General features: G+C 35.3%; 2 protein-coding genes across 2 annotated transcripts; both read right to left on the reverse strand.

Annotated features, from left to right (window-relative positions):
- Positions 1-835: 835 nt before the first annotated feature.
- Positions 836-11,449, reverse strand: LOC106882568 (very-long-chain (3R)-3-hydroxyacyl-CoA dehydratase). The gene is given in 11 exon segments (XM_014933284.3): positions 836-1,057; positions 1,416-1,427; positions 1,430-1,546; positions 1,793-1,899; positions 2,728-2,837; positions 3,193-3,320; positions 5,704-5,814; positions 6,406-6,460; positions 6,847-7,017; positions 8,216-8,332; positions 11,265-11,449. Coding segments are annotated over 11 exon segments (1,098 nt in total). The 5' UTR covers positions 11,349-11,449; the 3' UTR covers positions 836-971.
- Positions 11,450-13,036: 1,587 nt separating this feature from the next.
- Positions 13,037-20,935, reverse strand: LOC106882570 (mitotic checkpoint protein BUB3). The gene is made up of 7 exons (XM_089360687.1): positions 20,807-20,935; positions 18,320-18,534; positions 17,979-18,048; positions 17,134-17,285; positions 15,873-16,056; positions 14,700-14,919; positions 13,037-13,252 (listed from the first exon to the last, which is right to left on the reverse strand). The coding sequence occupies exons 2-7, from the start codon at positions 18,515-18,517 to the stop codon at positions 13,093-13,095; spliced, it is 984 nt and encodes a 327-aa protein (XP_089216813.1). The 5' UTR covers positions 18,518-18,534; positions 20,807-20,935; the 3' UTR covers positions 13,037-13,092.
- Positions 20,936-22,672: the final 1,737 nt, after the last annotated feature.

Consider the following 22,672-nt stretch of genomic DNA (forward strand, 5'->3'; position numbering starts at 1 on the left):
TATTCTACCAATAACATGAAAAAACACGTGTAACAATAAAAATGAATTTTTTACAATGTCAATGATAATAATGCATTTGGAAAATTTCTATCATCTCTGCACCTCATCATAATAAATAATAAATTTTAGAATAAGTTAAAGATTAGCCTTTTACAGCATCAAACCATTAGTGGGTTTATGTCAATGTTTCCATACAAAAAAAAATCTTTGAACAGATTTACAATGCAGCAGCTTACCATTAATGATTGACCCCGGCATTTGTGTTGATGAAACGTTAAAGAACAGAAAGAAAGAAAGAATGCACTTTATCAGAAGACAAAATACTGTCGTTAAAGAAAATGTTATTTGGACTTAGAGACATGGTGGCAAGAAAATGGAGAATTAAAATAGTCAAATTACAGTAATTTTGGTGAACTTAGAAGATTATTCTTTTATATAATTATTTCATTTCCAAATTACTGAAAAAAGAAAGCCACAACAAATATGGTTCCTTTCAGGTAATGGATAATGAATAAGACAAAACAAATCTTAGCAGCTGGAATAGTTAAAAATAGTGGTCTGCACATTCTGGCAAAATAAAAAAAAATCATTTAATGGTAGATGTTGCAACTAGAGTAGTTAAAGTTTTTAAAACAGTATAAAGTGACTAGCTTTTTATCAAATATAATCTTAAGTATTAAAAAAAGGAGTTTCTTCACATTACAAATGCAAAACAACAGTTGTTTTATCAACATAACCCCCCCCCCCCCCTTCAGTCATAAATTAATTTTTCTTAAGAATAAGCACATACTGAATCTTTTCATTTTCTTTTAAAAATGTGATCTGCAGCTATATCTGTTTGACTGATAAATAATTTTCATGAACAGTGATCATTTTCTATGCATCATTAATCAATGGATATGTGATTTCACCAAGAAATTTTAGTTACTTCCTCTTTTTAAAGATTTTAGAATTATTAATAAAAGGGGAAACTATTTCTTCTTTTTAAAGCCAATGGAAAATGTTGCTAGTTTGTTCTTGCGCAGCTTGTACATGTAATTAAGCAGCATGTAGGCACCTGAAATAGAACAAAAAAGTAAGTTAGAATACTATAATTCAAAGATACTAGTTAGCAGTGGTCTATAATGGAGAGGATCAGTTAAATAAAGTTCACAAAATGGAATACAATGTAAGCCCAAGGAGAAAGTAATGATAGTTCCTGTCTAAAATGTTACAATGGTTTTTGAATTTTGATAAAAACCTATTCTATTCTGCCAGAATGGGAAACAGACACAAAATGATGACGATGATGACATCAATTTGAACCTACAAAATGATTCATTCAAAACAATGTGAATAAATAAGCATTAGATTTGAGAAAGTAATCTGAATGCGAAAGGATTAGAGAAATGTTTTTAGAAAAGGAATTATCTTACCTGGAATCAATGAAATAAGTAGAATCTTAAAAACCAAGGAAAGTAAAATGAAAAATTTAAATTATTTGGCAGTGTCAAAGTAAATTTCCCAGAAATTTCATACATAGGTGCTCCAGCTAATATTATAGTTCCTAAAACGAAAATAGAAATTAAAAGTCAAAATGTGATTTTTAAAAGAAAGAAGAAAATGAGATAAATGAAATAAATTTTGCAATAATCAGGATGATAAAAGGTTCGCAATGTAATAAATATATGAAGCTCTTCAGTAAAACATAGTCTCCCTTTCAAACAAAGATAAGCAATAATAATAAGTTGATACAGAGCACACAAGAAGGGATGGATTTTAATAGCTGACATGTTGCTGGTTATAATCTCACCTTCTAGAAATAATCCTAATGGGTAGAGCACAAGCCAAGCTGAATACCGTAACCAAGTAATGAGAGCTGCTTCACGCTTAATTGACTGCAACATATAGTAAGGGTACCTAAAGATAGAAACAAAGTGTTAAAATATTTCAAAATATAAACAGAGAATTAATGACTTGTATGGGACACCCGTACTTTGTTATGCAACCATAATATACTATAAAGAATATTAAATATTTTTATAAGTCAATACCATGTTCTTCTGTGTTAGCAGTGCTATTACATCCTTTTTTTAAGGTTATCTCTACAGATTTTTTATTAAAGCAATGTGTTTGTGGATGGTTAAAGGGTTGGATGTGGTGCTAAAGGAGCATGAACCCCTGAAATATGGCATATACACCTGTTTTTCCATCTTTGATTGCATTGTTTATATGAAGTGGATTGAGATGTGAAGCATGAGAGGAATTCCAACCATGTTTCGTGGTTCACTACCTCAACAGCTCCTTTATAGGATCCAGTGGCCAAAGACATCATCAGGAGGAACCAGGTCCGGTTTCAGCCCCTACTCCTCTACCGCATAGTTTTGGCCCGTGCCCTCTCTAAACCTGCCTTCCAACAGTGTCATGTTAGTTTCAGTCCCAGCAGCCAGAGCCCAGCCAGCTGTTTGGTGGCACAGGCCTTCGAACCAGGAGGAGGGCATGATAATTTATATTGTCACATAACATAATATTAATTTTAATCTAGTAATTTTCATTTATTTATTTTTATGTAAAATTTAATGAGTAAATAGAAAAAGAACCTAGTTTTTTTTTCTCAATTAATCCATCCTGACTAATGGAATCTTATTTACAAAAGTTTATTATTTAACTAACCTCTTTCAAAATACCGTCCAAAATATGAACTGGAACATTCCACATAGAAGTTAACAATCAATAAAAATACTTTACCTTATCACTTCTGAAAAACTCCATACAAGGACCAAGTACCAAAATGATGGAACCTGTTGCAAATGAGTATTGCAAGAGACTAACAGCAAGATGAAGTTTCTTCCCAGAACCTATTTGAAATGAAATCAGTTAATTCTATCAAGATTTCAGTTCGAAATCAAGGATGTACAAGAGTGAGAAACAAATAAAGAAATTACATGAAAATGTATATTTGTAATAGAACAGTTTGGTGGTTCTATAATTATAATTCTGAAATTATTTTTGTATTTCAATTAATTATGATAAATTTGGCCCCTTTTTTTTTCCTCTTCAAAAGTCATGAGGACAAGAAAAAGGTGAAGAATATAGAAAACAACAGTGAATGCCAACTTTGAATTATATCAAAATGATGGCATTTCTATAATTTTTTTAAACAAAGCTCACAAATCTTATTGAAGAAATAAAATAAGGAAAATGTTTTTTTACCTGAGTCAGTGCAGCAAAGAAATTGGTACGCACGATTCCAAGCAGAGGATGAAGAATCTCTAAGAAGCTTATGAGTTGTACAGTTATTAATTGACTGCCTAAAGTTTCATATATATTCAGTTTTGAATCTGAAATAAAAACCAGTAGTACAAGTGTAAGTAAAATTCCCTTAAAACAAAAAAAAGGGACATTTTGGGTAATGTAATCCTATGTTACTCATTTTGGCCCCCCAAAAATTAAATAAATATAAAGGGATGAGCTAGTAAGAGCAAAAGTGTAACTTTTTTTTAATAAGTCTTCAAGAAAAACTTAATAAAACAATATTTATCAAACACCCTCCTCCTCTCCTCATTACTCAGCAGGATGTCACTCATACTCATACTCTCTCTCTCACTCATACTCACTCATAAGAAAAAAATAAATAAAAACTCTGAGCAATTGTTCACATTAAGTTGAAGACATCTATCACCCTTCATTTTTCCCTGCAGTGACTGCAAAGAGAGATGAAGGGCTATCCCTAGATCTTACCTTGTGCAAACCTTAGCCCTTACACGCCTCCCACAATGCTAACCTGAGCCCTTACACTCCTCCCACAATGCTAACCTTAGCCCTTACCCACCTCCCACAATGACACAAAAACCATATCTTTAAGCATGGTACAACAGCTAGTATTATCACTTAGTAGTTGCAATTTTTTCAACATACTGACAAATCAAACACTCTTGACCTCAAAGCAGTCATTATCAAAACAGCTTTTATCAAACTATCGCCAGATCTGTACTTAATGGACCGTTCAACCTTTGCCTGATCATAACTACCAACCACATATCTACATTGTTATATTGCACTAGTTTTACACTCTACCACACTACAAAAAGTACTACATGCTTTATCCATCTTACATAACAGGATGCACCACAGATGCATCTGGTGCTTCTTATGCTTAATTTTTCACAATTCCTCCCACCTACATTTTATCTTGAAGATGTTGGAACTAAATATCAAATGTATAAATTTCACCAGTCGTAGTGTAGAGATACGAAGGTAAAAGAGGATTATGTAAATGCTAATTACAGGATTTGGAATATCGGAAAAAAACCTTTGTAAATATTTTGAATGTATGAAAAATATATTTTTGAAAATTGATTGGAAATGCAATATAAACATAAAATTCAAGATTAAGTACATTATTTCTGTCTAGAAAGATATTTGTTAACAGGTAATTTCAGGAAAGGTTTCAAATAAGTGGTACATGACATGTTGATGTGAATATCAAATTACTTTTTGAATAGGTGTAAAAAAGGTATACATGTGTGAGGCTCAATCTGTTACCTTTCCAATCCTGCTATCCTTCATTCTTTTTCCTTTTGTTCTAATGGGTGTAAGCATCCTTCACACCAACCAGGCAAGGAATCCCTTACAGCCAACCAATGCCTTGTGGGTGAATTTGGTAGACAGAAACTGTGTGGAAGGCTGTCATATATATATATATATATATATATATATATATATATATATATATATATATATATATATATATATATATATATATATATATATATATATTGGCACAGGGGTGGCTGTGTGGTAAGAAGCTTGCTTACCAACCACATGGTTCTGGGTTCAGTCCCACATCATTGCACCTTGGGCAAGTGTCTTCTACTATATAGCCTTGGGCTGACAAAAGCCTTGTGAGTGGATTTGGTAGATGGAAACTGAAAGAAGCCCATTGTGTGTGTATATATATATATATATATATATATATATGCTTGTGTGTGTCTGTGTTTGTTCCCCCACCGTTGCTTGACAACCGATGTTGATGTGTTTACGTCCCCATAACTCAGCGGTTCAGCAAAAGGGACCGTCAGAATAAGTACTAGGCTTACAAAGAATAAGTCCTGGGGTCAATTTGTTCAACTAAAGGTGGTGCTCCAGCATGGCCATAGTCAAATGACTGAAACAAGTAAGAGAATGAGAGAATATATATTTTGTTTAAGCATTGCGCGACTAATAACCTGATATAGAACTCCATATACACATGCTTCATAAGAAAGTGTTAGATGAGGAAAAAGCAGTAACAAGAAAATGAGATGACAACTGTTTTTTTCTCTGTCATGTCATTTTCATAGACTGATAATGAGCAATGACTCTGAAACTAGTCTCTGGATGCTGGCTTTGCTGGGTGGATGTGCTTATCTCTCCTTTGAAAACATAAGGACACAGAAAATGTGTCACGGCCAACTGGAAACAGTGTTTCCTAGCGCTAAATAGCAGTAGCATTCTTCCCTTTCATGGGACTGCAACATTAAGTTGGCAACATACCATCACTTTATATATTTATATATATTTGAAAACTGACCACAGCTGCATGGCTGAAACAAATTATATATATATATATATATCACAAGGTTGTTGTTTTTTTTTTTTTTTCATACGGTCCTCTATAATCTTGAAAATAGCAATAAAATTACTCAAATTCCAATTTAATTGGTTAAAAACTGCATTACTGACCTTCTCCATATCTGTAGTAATGGTACTGCATGATGCCACAAATATAAGAATAGCCCATGAATTGGAATAAATTATACAGGAACAGGTAATTAAAGTTGATTGAAGATTTAACTAAAAAAAATAAAATAAAATAAAAGGTATAAAACAAACAGTCAGAGAAATCGTTTCAGGTTGTTTTCATCATGAGAGATAATGAGATAAATACAACACTTCTGTAAAACAGAAATAAACAGTCATTCTTTTGATAAATAGAATTATCTTTCTCCTTTTTCAAATGAAAACACAAAATAACACAAATCTGAAATGAAAAGAAACCCTTTGGAAAATTCTTTATACAGGGTGTTCAGAAAGTCTCTCCACAGTGAAATTTTTCATCCTGCGCATCAGCCTGGGCTGATCAAAACCTCATGATGAGTTTGGTAGACAGAAACTGAAAGAAGCCTTTTGTATATGTGTGTGCGTGTTTGTCCCACCACCACCAGACAGCTGGTGTTGGTGCTTGTGTTCCCGTAACTTAGCAGTTTGGCAAAAGAGATCAACAGGCTTAAAAAATAGAAAAGTATTGGGGTCGATTCATTTGAGGCGGTGCCCCAGCATGGCCGCAGTGCAATAATGACTGAAACAAGTAAAACAAATATAACTGTTTTACCCATAATGGTAAATAAGTGAAGCAGAAAAATGAGTGACAATAACAACACTAACCTTCAACTTGTTTAAGATCACTTTCAAGTTTCTTCATTATTGATGTTTTGGAGGGCTTAAAGAAAAACATAAATAAAATTTAGTCAGAAGCCATAAGATACAGAGAACTGCAATAATACACTCCTTTAATATTCTTAAAGTCTAAGGTAGCGAGCTGGCAGAAACGTTAGCAAGCTGGGCAAAATGCCTGGAGAATAAGACTTCAGGTCTTATTTTTGCATTATGGCCCAGCGTCGACCAATAGTGCAGTGGTTATACTTTTAAATTTTATTTTAGAAATTTACATGATGGGGGTGAGGGTTCCAATAAATTATCAACAATTCCATAAAAGGGGTCAATGATATACGAAGTTTGCCAACTCCTGTTCTAAAGGAATGTGAACGAGATTTTGACACTCAAAGCTGATTATGATTGTATCCCAAAATACAAATAATTATTCACCTCATATTCTGGTTTATCATCGGAATCATCTTCAAGAGCAAATTTATCAAAATCAATCTTTAACCATTGCTGTTTTTCTGGTTTGTAGGTTAGACGAGGCCAAACTTCACCGATTCCTCTTTTTTGGAAACGAAATTCAACAGCACGGTCACTGATCCGGTAAAAACTTTTCTGGAAGCATAAAACAGTTATAAAACAGTTATAAAACTGTTGTAGTGTGAACAACAACAGTTTCACGGAAGGAAGTCAATAAAATTGCTGTTACAAAAATTGTTTTATATGATGAGCAACAAATTGCAATTGTGCATGATTAAAAATAACAAGTAGTAAAGTAAGGACTAAACTCCAAGCATTAATTAATTAAGATGATTAAATCAAGCTGTGATTATCAGGCAACTGATTTGTCAGCCTTGACTGAAAACCTTGCTTATCATCATCATTTAGCATCTGCTTTCCATGCTGGAATAGGTTTGACATTTTGACTGGAACTAGTAAGCCAGAGATCTGGACCAGATTTGGCATGGTTTCTACTGTTGATGCCATTCCTAACGCCAACCACTCCAAGAGTGTAATAGGTGCGTTTTACGTGCCAACGGCATTTGTACTCTTGTTCCACCAGCAGATGTGCTTTAATGTTCCACTGGCACAGGTGCCAGTTACATGACCCTGGCATTGGCCAGGACTACGATTTCACTTGGCTTGACGAGACTTTCTTAAGTACAGCATATCACGAAAGGTCTCCCTTACTTGTCATCACCTCCATGCAAAAATAACTTTGCCAAGGTTTTTCTCAACAACAAGGGACCACCAAGTCTGAAGCCTGGCCAAGTGACTAACATATGACTAACAAAGAATGGTACACAAAGAATATTGCAGAGAGAGGTCATTTTTCTTTTTAATGGACTCAGTTACCATAAATATAATAGTTAAGATGAAAGTCCCCAGCCCTCTGTTGGTATGGCAACTGTTCTGGTTGATCCGATCAACAGAACAGCCTGCTCGTGGACTTATTGCGCATGTGGCTGAGCACTTCACAGACAAGCACACCCTTAGCAAAGTTCTCAAGGAGATTCCGTATGACACAGAATACGACATCGTTGGGCCCTTTCCAATTACAGGTACTATGCCAGCTGAGTGGACTGGAGCAATGTGAAATAAAGTGTCTTGCTCAAGGACACAACACGTTACCAAGATTTGATCTCATGACCTCATGATTGTGAGTCAAATACCATAACCACAAAGTCAATAATTAGAAAGGTTGAGTAATTTATCTCTGAGTAACGAACAAAGCAAAATTCTTCCATATTAGTACAATAATTATTTAAAGATGAAAGTTAAAATAAAAATCAAAAGAAATGTCCTTATTTACCTCTGACTCCACAGGGAGGTAGAAATCAATATTAAAGCAGTAAACATTTTCACCGCGAACCCCTTGACCGATAGCATTAAAACTGACAGAATCATCGGTGATTTCTATAGTTTCATCCTGGAAATTAAAAAAGAAGTTTAGGAATTATTTTTTTTTTTTAATACAAAAATTATTTTTCAGAATGTGTCAAGTTTAACTCTTTAGCATTTAATCTGGCCAAATCCGGCTCAAAGATTTTACTTTTCAATCATCATCATCATTGTCGTTTAATGTCCACTTTCCCTGCTGCCATGGGTTGGATGGTTTGACTGAGGACTGGCGAGCTAGAAGGCTGCATCAGGCTCCAATCTGATCTGGCAAAGTTTCTACAGCTTTTACATGGCGCCATCACCAGTGCTTTTAATGTGGCACCAGTACCAGTGTTTTCCACATGGCACCAGCACCTACACCAATGCTTTGTATGTGGCACCTTGATTTTAGGATCTCAATTCTGTTGTGGTGGGCAGGTCTTTTTGATATAGTAATGTGGCACCCACAAATGACATTTAAAATTTATGACAGCTGTTTTGGCAAAATTTTATTCAATGTAGTCATAAAAGACATTATAATTTCACCAACATCAGGTGAAATTTTAAACATTTGTTGTATTGGTAATGCATTCAGACACACACACACACACACACACGCACACACACATATATTATATATATATATATATATATATATATATATATATATATATATATATAATATATATATATATATATATAATATATATATATATATATATATATAACAGGCTTCTTTCAGTTTCTGTCTACCAAATCCAGTCACAAGGCTTTGGTCAACCTGAGGCTATGGCAAAAGACACTTGCCCAAGGTGTCACGAAGTGGGACTGAACCCAGAATCACTGTAAATGTTGCACTTTTGTGTCTTAAAATCACACGATTGCATTTTCTTTACACACTGTGCTATCACTCAGTGATTTTTAAATAGGGGTACAAAGAATTTTTGTTTAAATCTGGTGATCCTTTGTTTAGGGGACTGTAACATCATGAAACTGAAACCAACGAGTGGGGGGAATGTAAAAATATTTTGGTGAGTTTGAATAAATGAAACGAATAAGTAAATACTTCAATATGGTATTTTTACAAATTTCTGTTTTTACTCAACAGCACAATTTTAATTTGTGTAAAAAAAAAAAAAAGACGATTACTACAAATCATCACATGCATTAGTCAAGAAGAAAAAGTGCAATGTGTACGATTATATCCGACATTCACTAAACTGAAATATAATAATCGCATGAGCTAAATTATGTCTCATACATGTCATAAATATGAGGGTAATAAATTTTAATAATTTATTACCAGTGGTTAGCATGCATAAATAAGTCGTAAGACGTAACATATTTTAAAAAATATAAGAGTGGATAAAATCTTTTATATACACAAAGAGGAAAGCATTAACAGGACTCCTTACATGCTAAAAAGGCCAGTTAAAACCCAAATCACAAAAAAAGAGAATTCATGAGGCACACTGTTATAACACTAGAATGAACAACAAAAATGAATTAGTTAATCCTGAACTCAAGTTATATTTTTAAAAATATATTTACATTTGAGACAAGACTCATACACTTCAATATCCATTCTTAGACATCAGAAAGATCAGAAATGCAATTAAAGAGCTGAGTATTAATTGATTTATCTCTATTCTCTTATTTTTCTTAAATAAATATAAACCTCGGTTTATCTAATTACCTGAATATAATATTCAAAACAAACAATAGGTAAATAAACCAGCAAATTCATTGGATTTTATTATCCCTTAATGAGATATTTAACTTTTAATTGAACCATATGTGTGTGTGTATTGAATAAAATGAGACAACAAAGCCAAGGAAGTGTGAAATTTCTAGGCCATTTATCAAGAGAAACGTAGTCTTACAGCTGTCTCAAGGATATCCCTTTATCAAAGACGACATGACAGAGTTAAATAGAGAGAAATAGTAGAGTTCAATATAAGAAATCATTGGCGAAAGCAAAGAATATACACACCTGGTGTTTAGGGATTCTGTGACACAGAAAATGGGTGGTGCACGCATTCTTTACCTCTGCCAAAGTTATTTTGGAAAGGGAGAGGCATAGGCGGTATAAATGGAAACGAGAGAATAAAAATATATATACCTCCTATATCTGTCCCTTTCCAAAATAACGCCTTATATTGAACTCTATTTAACTCTCTCATATCGTCTCCGATGAAGGGATATCCCTAATATCCTTGAAACAGCTGTAAGATTACCTTTCTCTTAATAAATGTCCTGAAAATGCCAGTCAGCCTTGGCTTTATTGTCTCGTTTTATTGAACATATACACGCTGACACACGACCCGCATTAGACTCCTTACTTATACTATTATTAAACCGGGAATCTAACTACAGTCCTTCCGTAGCACTTACATAGCCTTACCTACCATTCTGGATCTTCTGAATACCAAAACCTCACACACACACACACACATATATATATATATAACCTCAATGGATTGTTTGAACCTCACATGTAATGTTCACACACACTCATTTCGATCGCGGAGGTTGGAACTATTATAAAGAAATCAAGATAATTATTAATGACAACTGATAACGTTTATATTCTCGTTAATGTTTCTAAAATGAAAATTTTTATCGTGGTGAAAATAACGTTTGTGGGGCCCATGCCGAACAACCACCTTTATCGAAATACAGCCAAACATTTTAAATGAGTATTTATAGAATAAGTGGGAAAAAATGGTGCGATTAATATTTCAATTTAAAAGCAAGGAGGTATAATTGAATTTTTAAACAAGGATATATTTTTCGAGGAGTTTATTACTCAAGAATTCCGTTTATACGTTGCAAAGTTGAGATGTTTTATGAAGATTTCTTTTCTTTTTTTTTAAATATATTTTCGTTCAGTGGAATCAATTCATTGATTGATCGGTTGAAATAAAGAGGAATCGAAAGACTTGGACAAGAGTTAAGAATAAATAAATGTTATTACTCACACAAACATCCCTTAAATCGACTTTCAAAGAAACATGATCGTTCTTTTGTCCCCAATAGACAAAAGGTCGCAAAGACTCGGCCATAATTCCAACTGGACTTTGTAACCAAACCGGTGCTGAAGGTAATTAGTTACCCAATTATTATTATTCTGATTTGGTTTCAGCATTCAATGGAAAATATAACTTCCAGTTATTTCGAACTTCAATATTTATAAATTGAAATGTATTAATTAATGATTTAAGAAGTTGATTTTTCCACCGTTTGTGAATTTTATTAACATAACAAGATCTTTTGGAAGAATTTTAAAAAGATCCCCCTTAACGTAGTTACGAAAAGTTCACTAACTAGAATAAGCTAGTTCGGCGCAGTTTCGAATCACACTTCCGCCTTTTTTATATTATACATTTTTAAAAATAGTTTTCAGATATTTTTTTTTGTAATTTAGAAACTCGAAAAAAAAATTTTTTGTTATTTATTTCAGAATTTTTCTCCTTTTTTACCCCTCAGCAAAAAAAAAAAAAAAATACAGTAATACGTATTCGTTTTTTAGTGATATATTCCGATAATTTTTTTCGGAGAATTTTCCAAGACAAAATACTCGAGTCAAATAATGACAATAATGTGTATTTACTATTAAATGATGAGTATTGTATTCTTTCGCTTTCTATAATGAAAATAATGTGATAAATGAAAGGTACATTCTCTCTGAAAAACATTTGTCCAGAGGAATTTTCTTATAAGACCCAAATATGTTGATTTACTGCAAATTGTCTTGTGAATGGCTTCCCAACGAATAGAAATACCAGAATTATTTGTCCATCTTTAAACTAGTTTACATTATTAGGCCTATTGTCTCGGCAACTTTTTTTGGCAATCTAATTTATAAGATACTCAAAAATTTGGTCAGTGCTATAATAAATCCAGAATTCTTTGTTCCAGTTGTATTGTCCAAACAATTTGAGGGTGTGTGCTTAGGTAAACGCTCGACTTTATCCTCCTATCGTTTCCTTTCTTTTGTTAATGTTCGCTCATCTGTGGTGGGCAGCGTGGACTGGCTTGAAAATAAAGTGGGTGAAGCTCTACTATTGTTGAAGGGCTTGGAGTGTAGTTAATAGCACATCATCATCATCATCATTTAACACTGAAATTTAACACTGAAAGCCACAACAGCATTAACGTTATCACTCTTCTTCATAGGACTATACTATCTAAAAATGTCGATTAAATGATTTTACAGTAGTTATTTCTCTTGTTTGTTCTGCTTGAAGGATTCAAAGTGAAGTGGCAATTAACATACTAAATGTCATCATCATCATCATCATCACCATCTGTTTCCCATGCTGGCAGGGGTTGGACGGTTTGACTGAGGTCTAGAGAGCCAGCAGCTGCACCAGGCTCCAATCTGGTCAGGCAGGGTTTCTACAGCTGGATGCCCTTCCTAATGCCAGCCACTCCGAGAGTGTAGTGGGTGCTTTTTACATGCCACAGGGGCCAGTCAGCAGGTACTGGCATTGGCCACATTCAGTTGGTGCTTTTTACACGCCACCAGCAGCAGAGCCAGTAAGGCGGGCCTGGCAACGAACACATTCAGATGGTGCTTTTTACGTGCCACCAGCACAGGAACCAGTCAGGCAGACCTGGCATTGACAGGACACTACCTCTCTTCCTTCGACTAGCTTATATAAAACATATATTTCTCTGGTTTCAAGTCTGTAATATTTTCAATAATTCCAGGATATAAAAGAGATGAAAAAATCTTAAAAGTCAATAATAAATGTTTGTTAATTTTATTTCAACGTAATTAAAATAAGAAGAAAACTATAATATTTATGATTTAGGTTTGGTTTCTTGATCGGTTACATTACGAATGAATACAGTGTCTTCGGGTAAATCCTTCATTTCATCCGATTCATACATATATGAAGATGCTATGGCCAGAGTGCTACCATCGTGACTGAAAGCCAATGAAGATATACTGGTTGGATATCTGAAAAAAACAACAATAATTTACTCCAGATTCTTTAAGTATTTCAGACATTCTGATACTGGACATTATCAGTAGTTTCTCCCCCACCCCATCCCCACCTCTCTCTCACTCTCTTTCAGTCAGCTGAAAACATCTGTGGTTATTACACAACTACCTGGCCCTGTACCGTTAAAAATGACGGCTAATTATAGTATTTTATATATAAATAAGGTACAAAATCAAGTTTTTAGTTAAATAGTTTTCTCTAATGAGTTTGTATACGTTTGTGTAGATGTGTGTGGTTGTAATAATTATTTGTAAAACAACAGATAGAATATGGATGGTAATTCAAATTAATACACTTGTCAATGTTATCAAGTGGTTGTCTTTTGAGATGTGACATCGGTTAACATTTGTTAATGAAGGAACGCTGGCTCACAGATACAAACATTCACATACTTCCCTTGTACATGCACACACACTTATACTCACACAGAGTTGAAACGCTGTTTGATTTTTCTTTTCAGCATTGAATGTTCACCATCCCACATCCAATTGCACACACACACAACTCCCTTTTACATACACAGAGTTGAAATGCTGTTTGATTTTTTTTCAACCCCTTCCTTTCTCATTCATATGTTGTGACAGAGAAAAACACAACATATAGTAGAAGATACACGACGCTCTCTTTGCCACTCCTCTCTCTCATTGCTCTTACTTTCCCTCACTCCTTCTCAGTCATGGCTATTACTCTCACTACTTCTCCTTCACTGAATTACTATTTTCTCTCCTCTCTCTTCACTTATACCACTCTTTCTCCTACTGCATGATTTTGGACAAATATATAAAACACTACGCTCGTTATTATATTAGGAGACTCTTCAATCTGTCTTACTGGAATGGAAACCAATACAAAATCATGGATGAACATACACTTCTCAAAATACCAGCATGGATGGAGACTGTGTGGATAGGAACAAGAGGAAGAGTAGGGGGGGGGCTGCAGTGTTACCATTTGACTGTGGCCATGCTGGGCTCATTTTTTAAAACCCAGTACTTATTCTATCAGACCTTTTACCAAACTGCTAAGTTATGGGGATGTCAAATGGTAGTAGTGCAGGACAGACACAAAGACACACACGCAATAGGCTTCTTTCAGTTTCCATCTACCAAATCCACTCATAAGGCTTTAGTTGGCTCAAGACTATAGTAGAAGACATTTGCTCAAGGTGCCATGCAGTAGGACTGAACCCAGAGCCATGAGGTTGAGAAGCCAACTTCTTACCACACAGGCATGCATAAAAAGAGGCTCTTTGAAATTCATATAAAAAATATTAACTGGTAAACATATTTGCTAACCTGTCTTTTCCATCTGTCTCAACTGGTTATGCACCTAAGTAAGCAAATGCACAATTTTAAAATTTATTAACATTGCTATCTCAAAAAAACCTTTGTATTGACTTACTTATGAAACTGACAGAGTCTTTTCTTGTTGAAGCCATCCCATATATTTACAAACCCATCAGAACCACCTGTGGCAAATGTGTTATGAGTATTGTGGAAAGCAATAGAATTCACTGGATAAATTTTCTCAACACCATTTTCTTTAATTCGATGACATTTGAAAGCATATTTCTTCTTTTGCACTTCAGGACTGGGATCAAGGTATTCAACAGCAACTCGACCTAAAATCAAAAATGAAATAAAGCATCATCATCATCATCATCATCATTGTTTAACGTCCGTTTTCCATGCTGGTATGGATTGGACAGTTTGACTGGGGATCTGGCAAGCCAGGAGTCCGCACCAGGCTCCAATCTGATCTGAGTGTTTCTACAGCTGGATACCCTTCCTAACACCAACTACTCCAAGTGTAGCGGGTGCATTTTATGTGCCACCGGCACAGGAGCCAGTCAGACGGTGCTGGCATCGGCCACGTTCGGATGGTGCTTTTTATGTGCCACCAGCACAGGAGCCAGTCAGAGCAACAGGGCTGGCACAAACCATGTTCGGATGGTGCTTTTTACTTGCCATCAGACCAGCATGGGGAGCCAGTCAGGCGGCACTGGCATCATCCACAACTAGAATTTCCATTTGATTGTGGTTTGATTTTGATTTTGATGTACTTGACTCAATTGGGGAGTACAAATATTTTGCCAAAAAATGTTGGACACTTTCTACCGAATAGTTTATTTAGTGAAGCCACGTTTTTTTAAAGAACGTGGTAATAAGATTTGCACTGAATTTCTCAAATATGAATAGGCTATTTGGGGCAATTTCAGATGGGTTGGTTAATATAAGGCCAAAAATTCAGGGTAGTTTTCAGCAGGTTGATAAAAAAAAAGGGTTAAACTCAAGAACTAGAAACATTTAACTGAGTAAATAAGATAATGAACAGTCTTACTTCTACACCACTAAACTATGAGGGGGTACAGAAAAGTTCCTGGCTTTAAGGGGGTTGTGAAAGGCCTGATTGGAGGCACAACCTTCCGAGTTCTTTTACTGAAGTGAGTCTAAGAGAGGAATATGTTAAATAAAATCATACTGACTCTCCTGTATTTTCTTTTACCCAAAACCAAGAACTTTTCAGTACCCTCCACCCTCATATGTAAATGATAAAAGGAAGAAAATAACCCACCTTCAATTGAACTCAAAACATATCCTTGTTTGTTTGGAAAACATCTTATACATCGAGTCTGAAATTTTAAACTTGACTCTCTTCTTTGCTGGACATAGCCAATGTTTCGTAAATCCCATACCAAAACTCTTCTTCCAGCAGTGCCAACAACCAATCTGTCACCACACACAGCTAAGGTATACACCTAAAAAGGCAATGTACAAAACACATAACTCTATGGAACTGGAAAAATGAATAAAGCACTTACCATTTTACATGGCGTCAGCACCTCTCAGATTGGAGAGGGAGTGGAGGCATGGCCCCATAAAGGATGTCTGTACGTAGGGATGTTTGTAATTTTACTTGGCTTGACTTGTCTTCTCATCATCATCGTTTAACGTCCGCCTTCCATGCTGGCATGGGTTGGACTGTTTGATTGAGGACTAGTGAAACCAGAAGGCTGCACCAGGCTCAATCTGATCTGGCAGTGTTTCTACAGATGGATGCCCTTCCTAACACCAACCACTCCGAGAGTGTAGTGGGTGCTTTTTACGTGCCACCAGCATGAGGGTCAGTCACACAGTACTGGCTACAGCCATGCTCAAAAAGGTGTTTTTTACGTGCCACCTGCACGGGAGCCAGTCCAGTGGTACTGGCAATGACCTCGCTCGAATGATTTTGTAACATGCCACCAGCACAAGTGCTAGAAGGCAACGCTGGTAACGATTACTCTCTAATGGTGCTATTTACGGGCCACTAGCATGGAAGCCAGACAGCTGCTCTGGCAATGAACACGCTCGACAGTGCTGTTAGTGCTCCACTGGCGTGGTGCCAGTCATCGAGTATGGTTCCAGGCTTTAAAATAAAAAAAATTATTACTGGGGTCGATTCATTCGATCAAAATTCAAGGTGGTGCTCCAGCATGGCTGCAGTCTAATGACTGAAACAAGTAAAAAAAGAGAAAAAAATATGGAAAAAGAGAAAAGTACTTTAACCCTTTAGCATTTAGATTACTCTCTCAACTATAATGTTTTATTTATTCACATTGCTTTGGATTAATCATGGATTATCCCATGGCTTCAAGATTTCGATAATTTGATTGTTTACTTTTAGAATTGTAGGGTTAGTGTGAGAGGCCGAATCTGGCCAGTTTGAACATGAAACCAGTAGAATATTTAGGCCAAATATGGCCAGTTTAAATGCCAAAGTGTTAACAGCAAATAAAGCTTAACTTTTTACCAATAGTTTAACAACAGAGTCCAAAGAAAACAAATGAACTTACTTTATCTGGTTGGGCGAGTCCTCCAGAGCTGCATGGAGATCGTGGGTCCCACAGTTTGACACTGTGATCCCAACTTCCAGTTACAATAACATTCACACTCGAACAATACTCTACACAACGGATTGGTGCATCATGTTTACCGACAGTAGTCTCTATAAGAAAGTAACAAGAAAATTTGATAAATCTACTTCATATCTGAAAATTAGTGGTTATTTGCAAATCCATTCACAGCTTGCTACATCTACCATGGAGTAAAGATATTTTGTTCTTATTCACTTTGATTATCTAAATATAAGTGTCATTCTTATTTTATGTCAAAGTAGTCAAAAAGAGGAAAAACAAATATTAATGGAAGACAGAAGCAGTATTAATACCCAAAGGTAAAATATCCACCCACTTAAAAGTGGATGTTGTGTTAGAACACAAGAATACTGTAATGTTTGAGGGTTAAAAGGTGACCCCTCCCTTCGGTCATGAATGGCCATGGGATTGCACCTAGAAAGTTACCTTCCCAGGCACAAGTCCAGGCAAGGTTGTTTGTGGAAGACCAGCAGTCGCCCATGCATACCAGCTTCTTCTCTCCATGCCACCAATGTTATCCAAGGGAAAGGCACAGAGGCCGATACAGCTTGGCACCAGTGACGTCGCAACTTATTTCTACAGTTGAATGAACTGGAGTAACATGAAAAATGGTTAGCATTAGGAAGGGCATCAAACTGTCCAACCCATGCCAGCACGGAAGACAGACGTTAAAGGATGATGATGATGATGATGATGACTTGAATTTATTTTCTCAAATACTCAACAACTCCAAAATACCAAAGATTACCTGGAAAAATACACACCTGCATTAGCATTGAAGTCATATGACTTCAAAGTATCATCAATGCCACCGCTGTAGACATGAACGGAATCCTAGAAGAAAAATAATAAAAATAAGACAATAAAGTCAAATTGACGGCAAGGAAACAACAAGGAAACAAGGATCTTTGAGTTCTTTGATACAAATGACCAGATGGTCTACATCACTAACTTCAAGAAACCGACGACCAGTCACCTGATCACCTATTAATTTAGGGGTCACAGAATATAACCACAATGAACTAACTCTTGGAAAGGGTCAAGTATAAATTCCACACACACACACACAAAAAGAAAACAAATATTGAATTAAAACTTTACTCACATGGAAGCAACAATCCAAAACAGCACAACTGTGGTTATACATCATTCTCATATTGTTACTAATAACATCATAAAGGCGTACACTGCTGTCCCATGATGACACAAGTAAAAACTGGTTAGAATTGGGTCCAAATTTTACAGCTGAAATACCATCGGTTGGTGGATTCTTCAACTTAAACTCAATGACTTGATCTGACATAGTGAATATCAGGAGATCTGAAAAGACAAATTTTAAAAATACAAGTAATATTTAAGATTTCAAAAAAAAAAAAAAAAAAAAAAAACAGGTGGTTTCATGGCAAATAAGTCGGAAGATGAACTACTATAAATACGCATGAACTTTCCGGACAACCCAATTTGTACGTACGTAAGTACCTATGTACGTCTGTACGTACCTATGTACCTATGTATGTACAGAAACGCTGCATGTCAAAAACTGCCGTCAACTTAACAAACCCCGCCTCTTTGCTTGATGCTACGTATTCCTCACACCCACCGCCCTTTTCTTTCCTTGGCATTCTGAAAGTCACATATGTATATATATATTAGTGTGCGTGTGTATGTATTCATGTACTTATATATTTACGTACGTACGTACGTTTGCAGCGTCCATCATAATATATACGTTGTCATCTTTCACTAAGCCCTGCCCACTTCTTGGAAATGTCCAACTTTAAATTATAAAACTTAACTTTTACCTTCTCCTTTCATTCAAGTCCAGGGCAACCCAGCCTTACACATGGCTTGTAAGAGTCAAAATAGACTGATAAGAGTTTTAGAAGTTATAAGAGAGGATAGGATATGTGGTACTCAGGCATTATTACTGCAATTATATTTCAGAAATGTCCTTACTTTAATAATTTTGTTTTCTTTGAAACTGAGGGTTTATATTGAAATGGTTAATTTATTTCAAGGCGAATACATGGCCGTGTGGTAAGAAGCTTGCTTCCCAACCACACGGTTCCAGGTTCAGTCTTACTGCGTGGTACCTAGGGGAAGTGTCTTTTACTATAGCTTCAGGCCGACCAAAACCTTGAGTGGATTTGGTAGACGGAAACTGAAAGAAGCCTGTCGTGCACGTATATAGGCTATGTTTCCCGTTTATATGCGTGTGTTTGTCTCCCATCAACGCGTGACAACCGGTGCTGGTGTGTTTACGGCTCCGTAATTTAGAGGTTCGGAAAAATACGATAAAATAAGTACCAGGCTTAAAAAAAAATAATGGGGGTTATTCATTCGACTAAAAATTCTTCAAAGCTGTGCCCCAGCATGGCCGCGGTCTAGTGACTGAAACAAAAGATATTGAAGAACTGGTGAAACATGTTTGTTTTAAAAACACCAAGAAAATGTCTTCAGAGAAATGGTAAGAAATCCTGAAAGAACATTTTTGTAAAGACTGAAATTCCTCAGGTAAACAACATAATGTTGTTCAATGATTGCTTCCAGTGATTGTGGACGGGGAAATTCTAAGTTAATTAATAGAATCGGTACAAGTTTGCAGTAAAGGAATATAATTGGTGAAAGTGGTGACATTTGTTTGAGAATACAATTCCAGTAAAATAATATTGTTTAATAATTGTGATGACGATGGGAAGGAGAATGATCTTTTCAATCAGAGATGATGAAAGACGGAAGCTAGGGTGCCTGGAAATTGTAAAGTATTGCGTGAGAAGTGAAATGATAGGTAAGATTCACAGCAGTGGGGTTACTAAAAGAGTAAAAAGGGCTCAAGGAAGAAAAAATAAAGGAAATTTGGTCAGGTATGGTTCTCTGCCAAACTGGAAGTGTTTTAAAAAAGTATTTCTATTTAATGAAAGACAACATTCATGCAGAAAGCAAAATAAGGAAACTATTAATAAAATGAAACCCAATTCTAATAAATTTACTATGATTTCGAAACCGATTGTTTATAGTAAATTGCCGCCAAACCATCGGATCGGATTAACAAAGAATGCAAGAACCAAAGAAGAAAGAATTTTATTTAATCCTTCGATAATTCCAGAAGCATATAACCAATACAATTATTAATTCTGAACAATAAACTATGGCATTTTCAATATCGATCACCACCGAAGCAAGTAATTCCTTTCAATCAGATTACAATTTATTCTGTTGTCATTGATTCCATCTGAAGGAAGGTTCGGCGATTTTTTCTTAAATAAACAATTTCGAAATGAATTTTCAATTTAGAAAAAAATTTCAGTTTCATATTATAACGAAGTTTTAGTCCCTAACCAATTCCCAACTCATTTTTTAACTGTTTACATATTTAAAACTAAAATTATTGAAGAATTAAACATATCCTGCCTAGAAATAGCTTTTAGAAACATGACAGAGGCGGTTGGAGTCTACAAAACGTCTCAATGAAATGAAATAAAAGCTTATTAAATAGAATTATAATTTATATTATAAAAATACACTTAGATCATGAGAAAAAACTGCAAAAAGTTAATTTATTTTGTTTTAAAAGTAATAATAATTAACTTACATCAAAGAGTCGAGGGTGAGCGGTAAAATCAAAATAGTTCAACGGGATATTGTATTACACACGAGGGGAGTTGCAAAATTCGTCACTCGGGGTTATCAGCTGAATGTCTTTTCGTGAGAGACATATGGATTTGGAATATAGATTTCTTATATGAATATAAGGTCCCAGGTGTTTGAATAAATATTTAATACTAAAGATTAAATGAAAAATAACATTCATTGACTCAATGTCTCCACTCCCACTTTTAGTTTCCGTCTACGAAATCCACTTACGCTTTTGTCGTCCCAAGGCTATAGCAGAAGATATTTGCTCAAGGTGCCATGAATTGTGACTGAACCCAGAACCATGTGGTTGGGAAGCAAGCTTCTTACCACACAATTATGCTTGTGCCTGTGTTTGTTTTCTTCTCTCAACCCCTAACTGCTTCTAAGGTCCAAAATAAAGTTCATACTCACCTACAACAAATTCCTAATGTTATATTTTTAACCTTATTCCTGTGCTTTGTGAAATACCTTTGACTCCTTCACTGGTCCTTCGACTCTTTGATGTAAGTTAATTATTATTACCTTTGACTCCTTCACTGGTCCTTCCACAAAGTCTTCTTACTAATATTATATTCTATGATTTAGCAGAATAACAACATCAACAAGAATATATCCCTTATCCCAAAACTGTTCAGTGTATTTCTGATTCCTCTATTAATCCTATTCATATCATGTATGTATCCTTCCCACAAATACTGACTACTCTATGATTATTATTTCAAATCTGGTCCCATTTAAATGAACTTCTTCTTCCAACAGGATTGCTCTTTTTCCACAGCCATTCTTGAACTCAGACATCAGAAAACTGCCTCATGAATTTGAACAATAACTTTGTTTGAAAAAAACAATATATGTAAAACTTTGGACCCCTGCATATTATGCTTCTATTATTTATTGTCTTAATTTAATACATTTATTTGGCTTTATTTATAACATCTGTATTTGATTATTATTTCTCCTTACTCATACATATGCGTAAGCAGTAGAAGATATATCTTCTAATATTCATAAACATTCATTTTCCATTGAGTCCCAACTCACTTTTCATCCAATGATTGAATTAACTGCCACTAAAATACTGGTTGCAGGGAATTGCACGAACTGTAAGGGTTTATTTACACACCTTCTTTATTTTTCATCATCATCATCATGTCCAGAATCATGTCGGATGTAGAGAAGGAGAGAAAATAGTAATTCAGTGAAGGAGAAGTAGTGAGAGTAATTGCCCTGACTGAGAAGGAGTGAGAGAAAGTAATAGAAATGAGAGAAAGGAAGAGGTGTAAAAAAAATCAGCGTTTCAACTGTGTGAGTACATGTGTGTATGTGTGTGCATTACAAGGGAACTATGTGAATGTTTGTATGTGTGATTGTTATGTACCTTATTTATATATAAAATACTACAGTTAGCCATCATTATTGATGACACGTGGTCAGCTAGTGTGTATATAAGTGAAATGGTAGACAATGTTGGATAAGGTGAGTGAGAAAGTAAGTTTGTGAAAGTGTAAAAGGAGAGGAGAAAGCAGTGGAAGGAGAGGGTATTAGAAAGATATGTTGTGCATGTGTGTGTGGTGGTGGAGGGGGTGGATTTGTCAAGGACACATTATGTGGAAATAGGTTTGCAAGAGTGTGAAAGGTGAGTAGGAGACAGAGGGGAGGGGAATGCAGTAGATGGGGGACATGGGTGGAGGCAGGGACTTTAGGAAAATTAATTGTGGGGGAGAAATCTGTCAGGAACATATTCTATGCAATATATGTATCTATACAAAGGCAGTGAGCTGGCAGAACCGTTAGCAGACCAGATGAAATGCTTAGCGGTATT

This window comes from Octopus bimaculoides, chromosome 12 (assembly GCF_046866305.1).
Source record: "Octopus bimaculoides isolate indiv1 chromosome 12, ASM4686630v1, whole genome shotgun sequence".
Taxonomy (NCBI): Eukaryota; Metazoa; Mollusca; class Cephalopoda; order Octopoda; family Octopodidae; genus Octopus; species Octopus bimaculoides.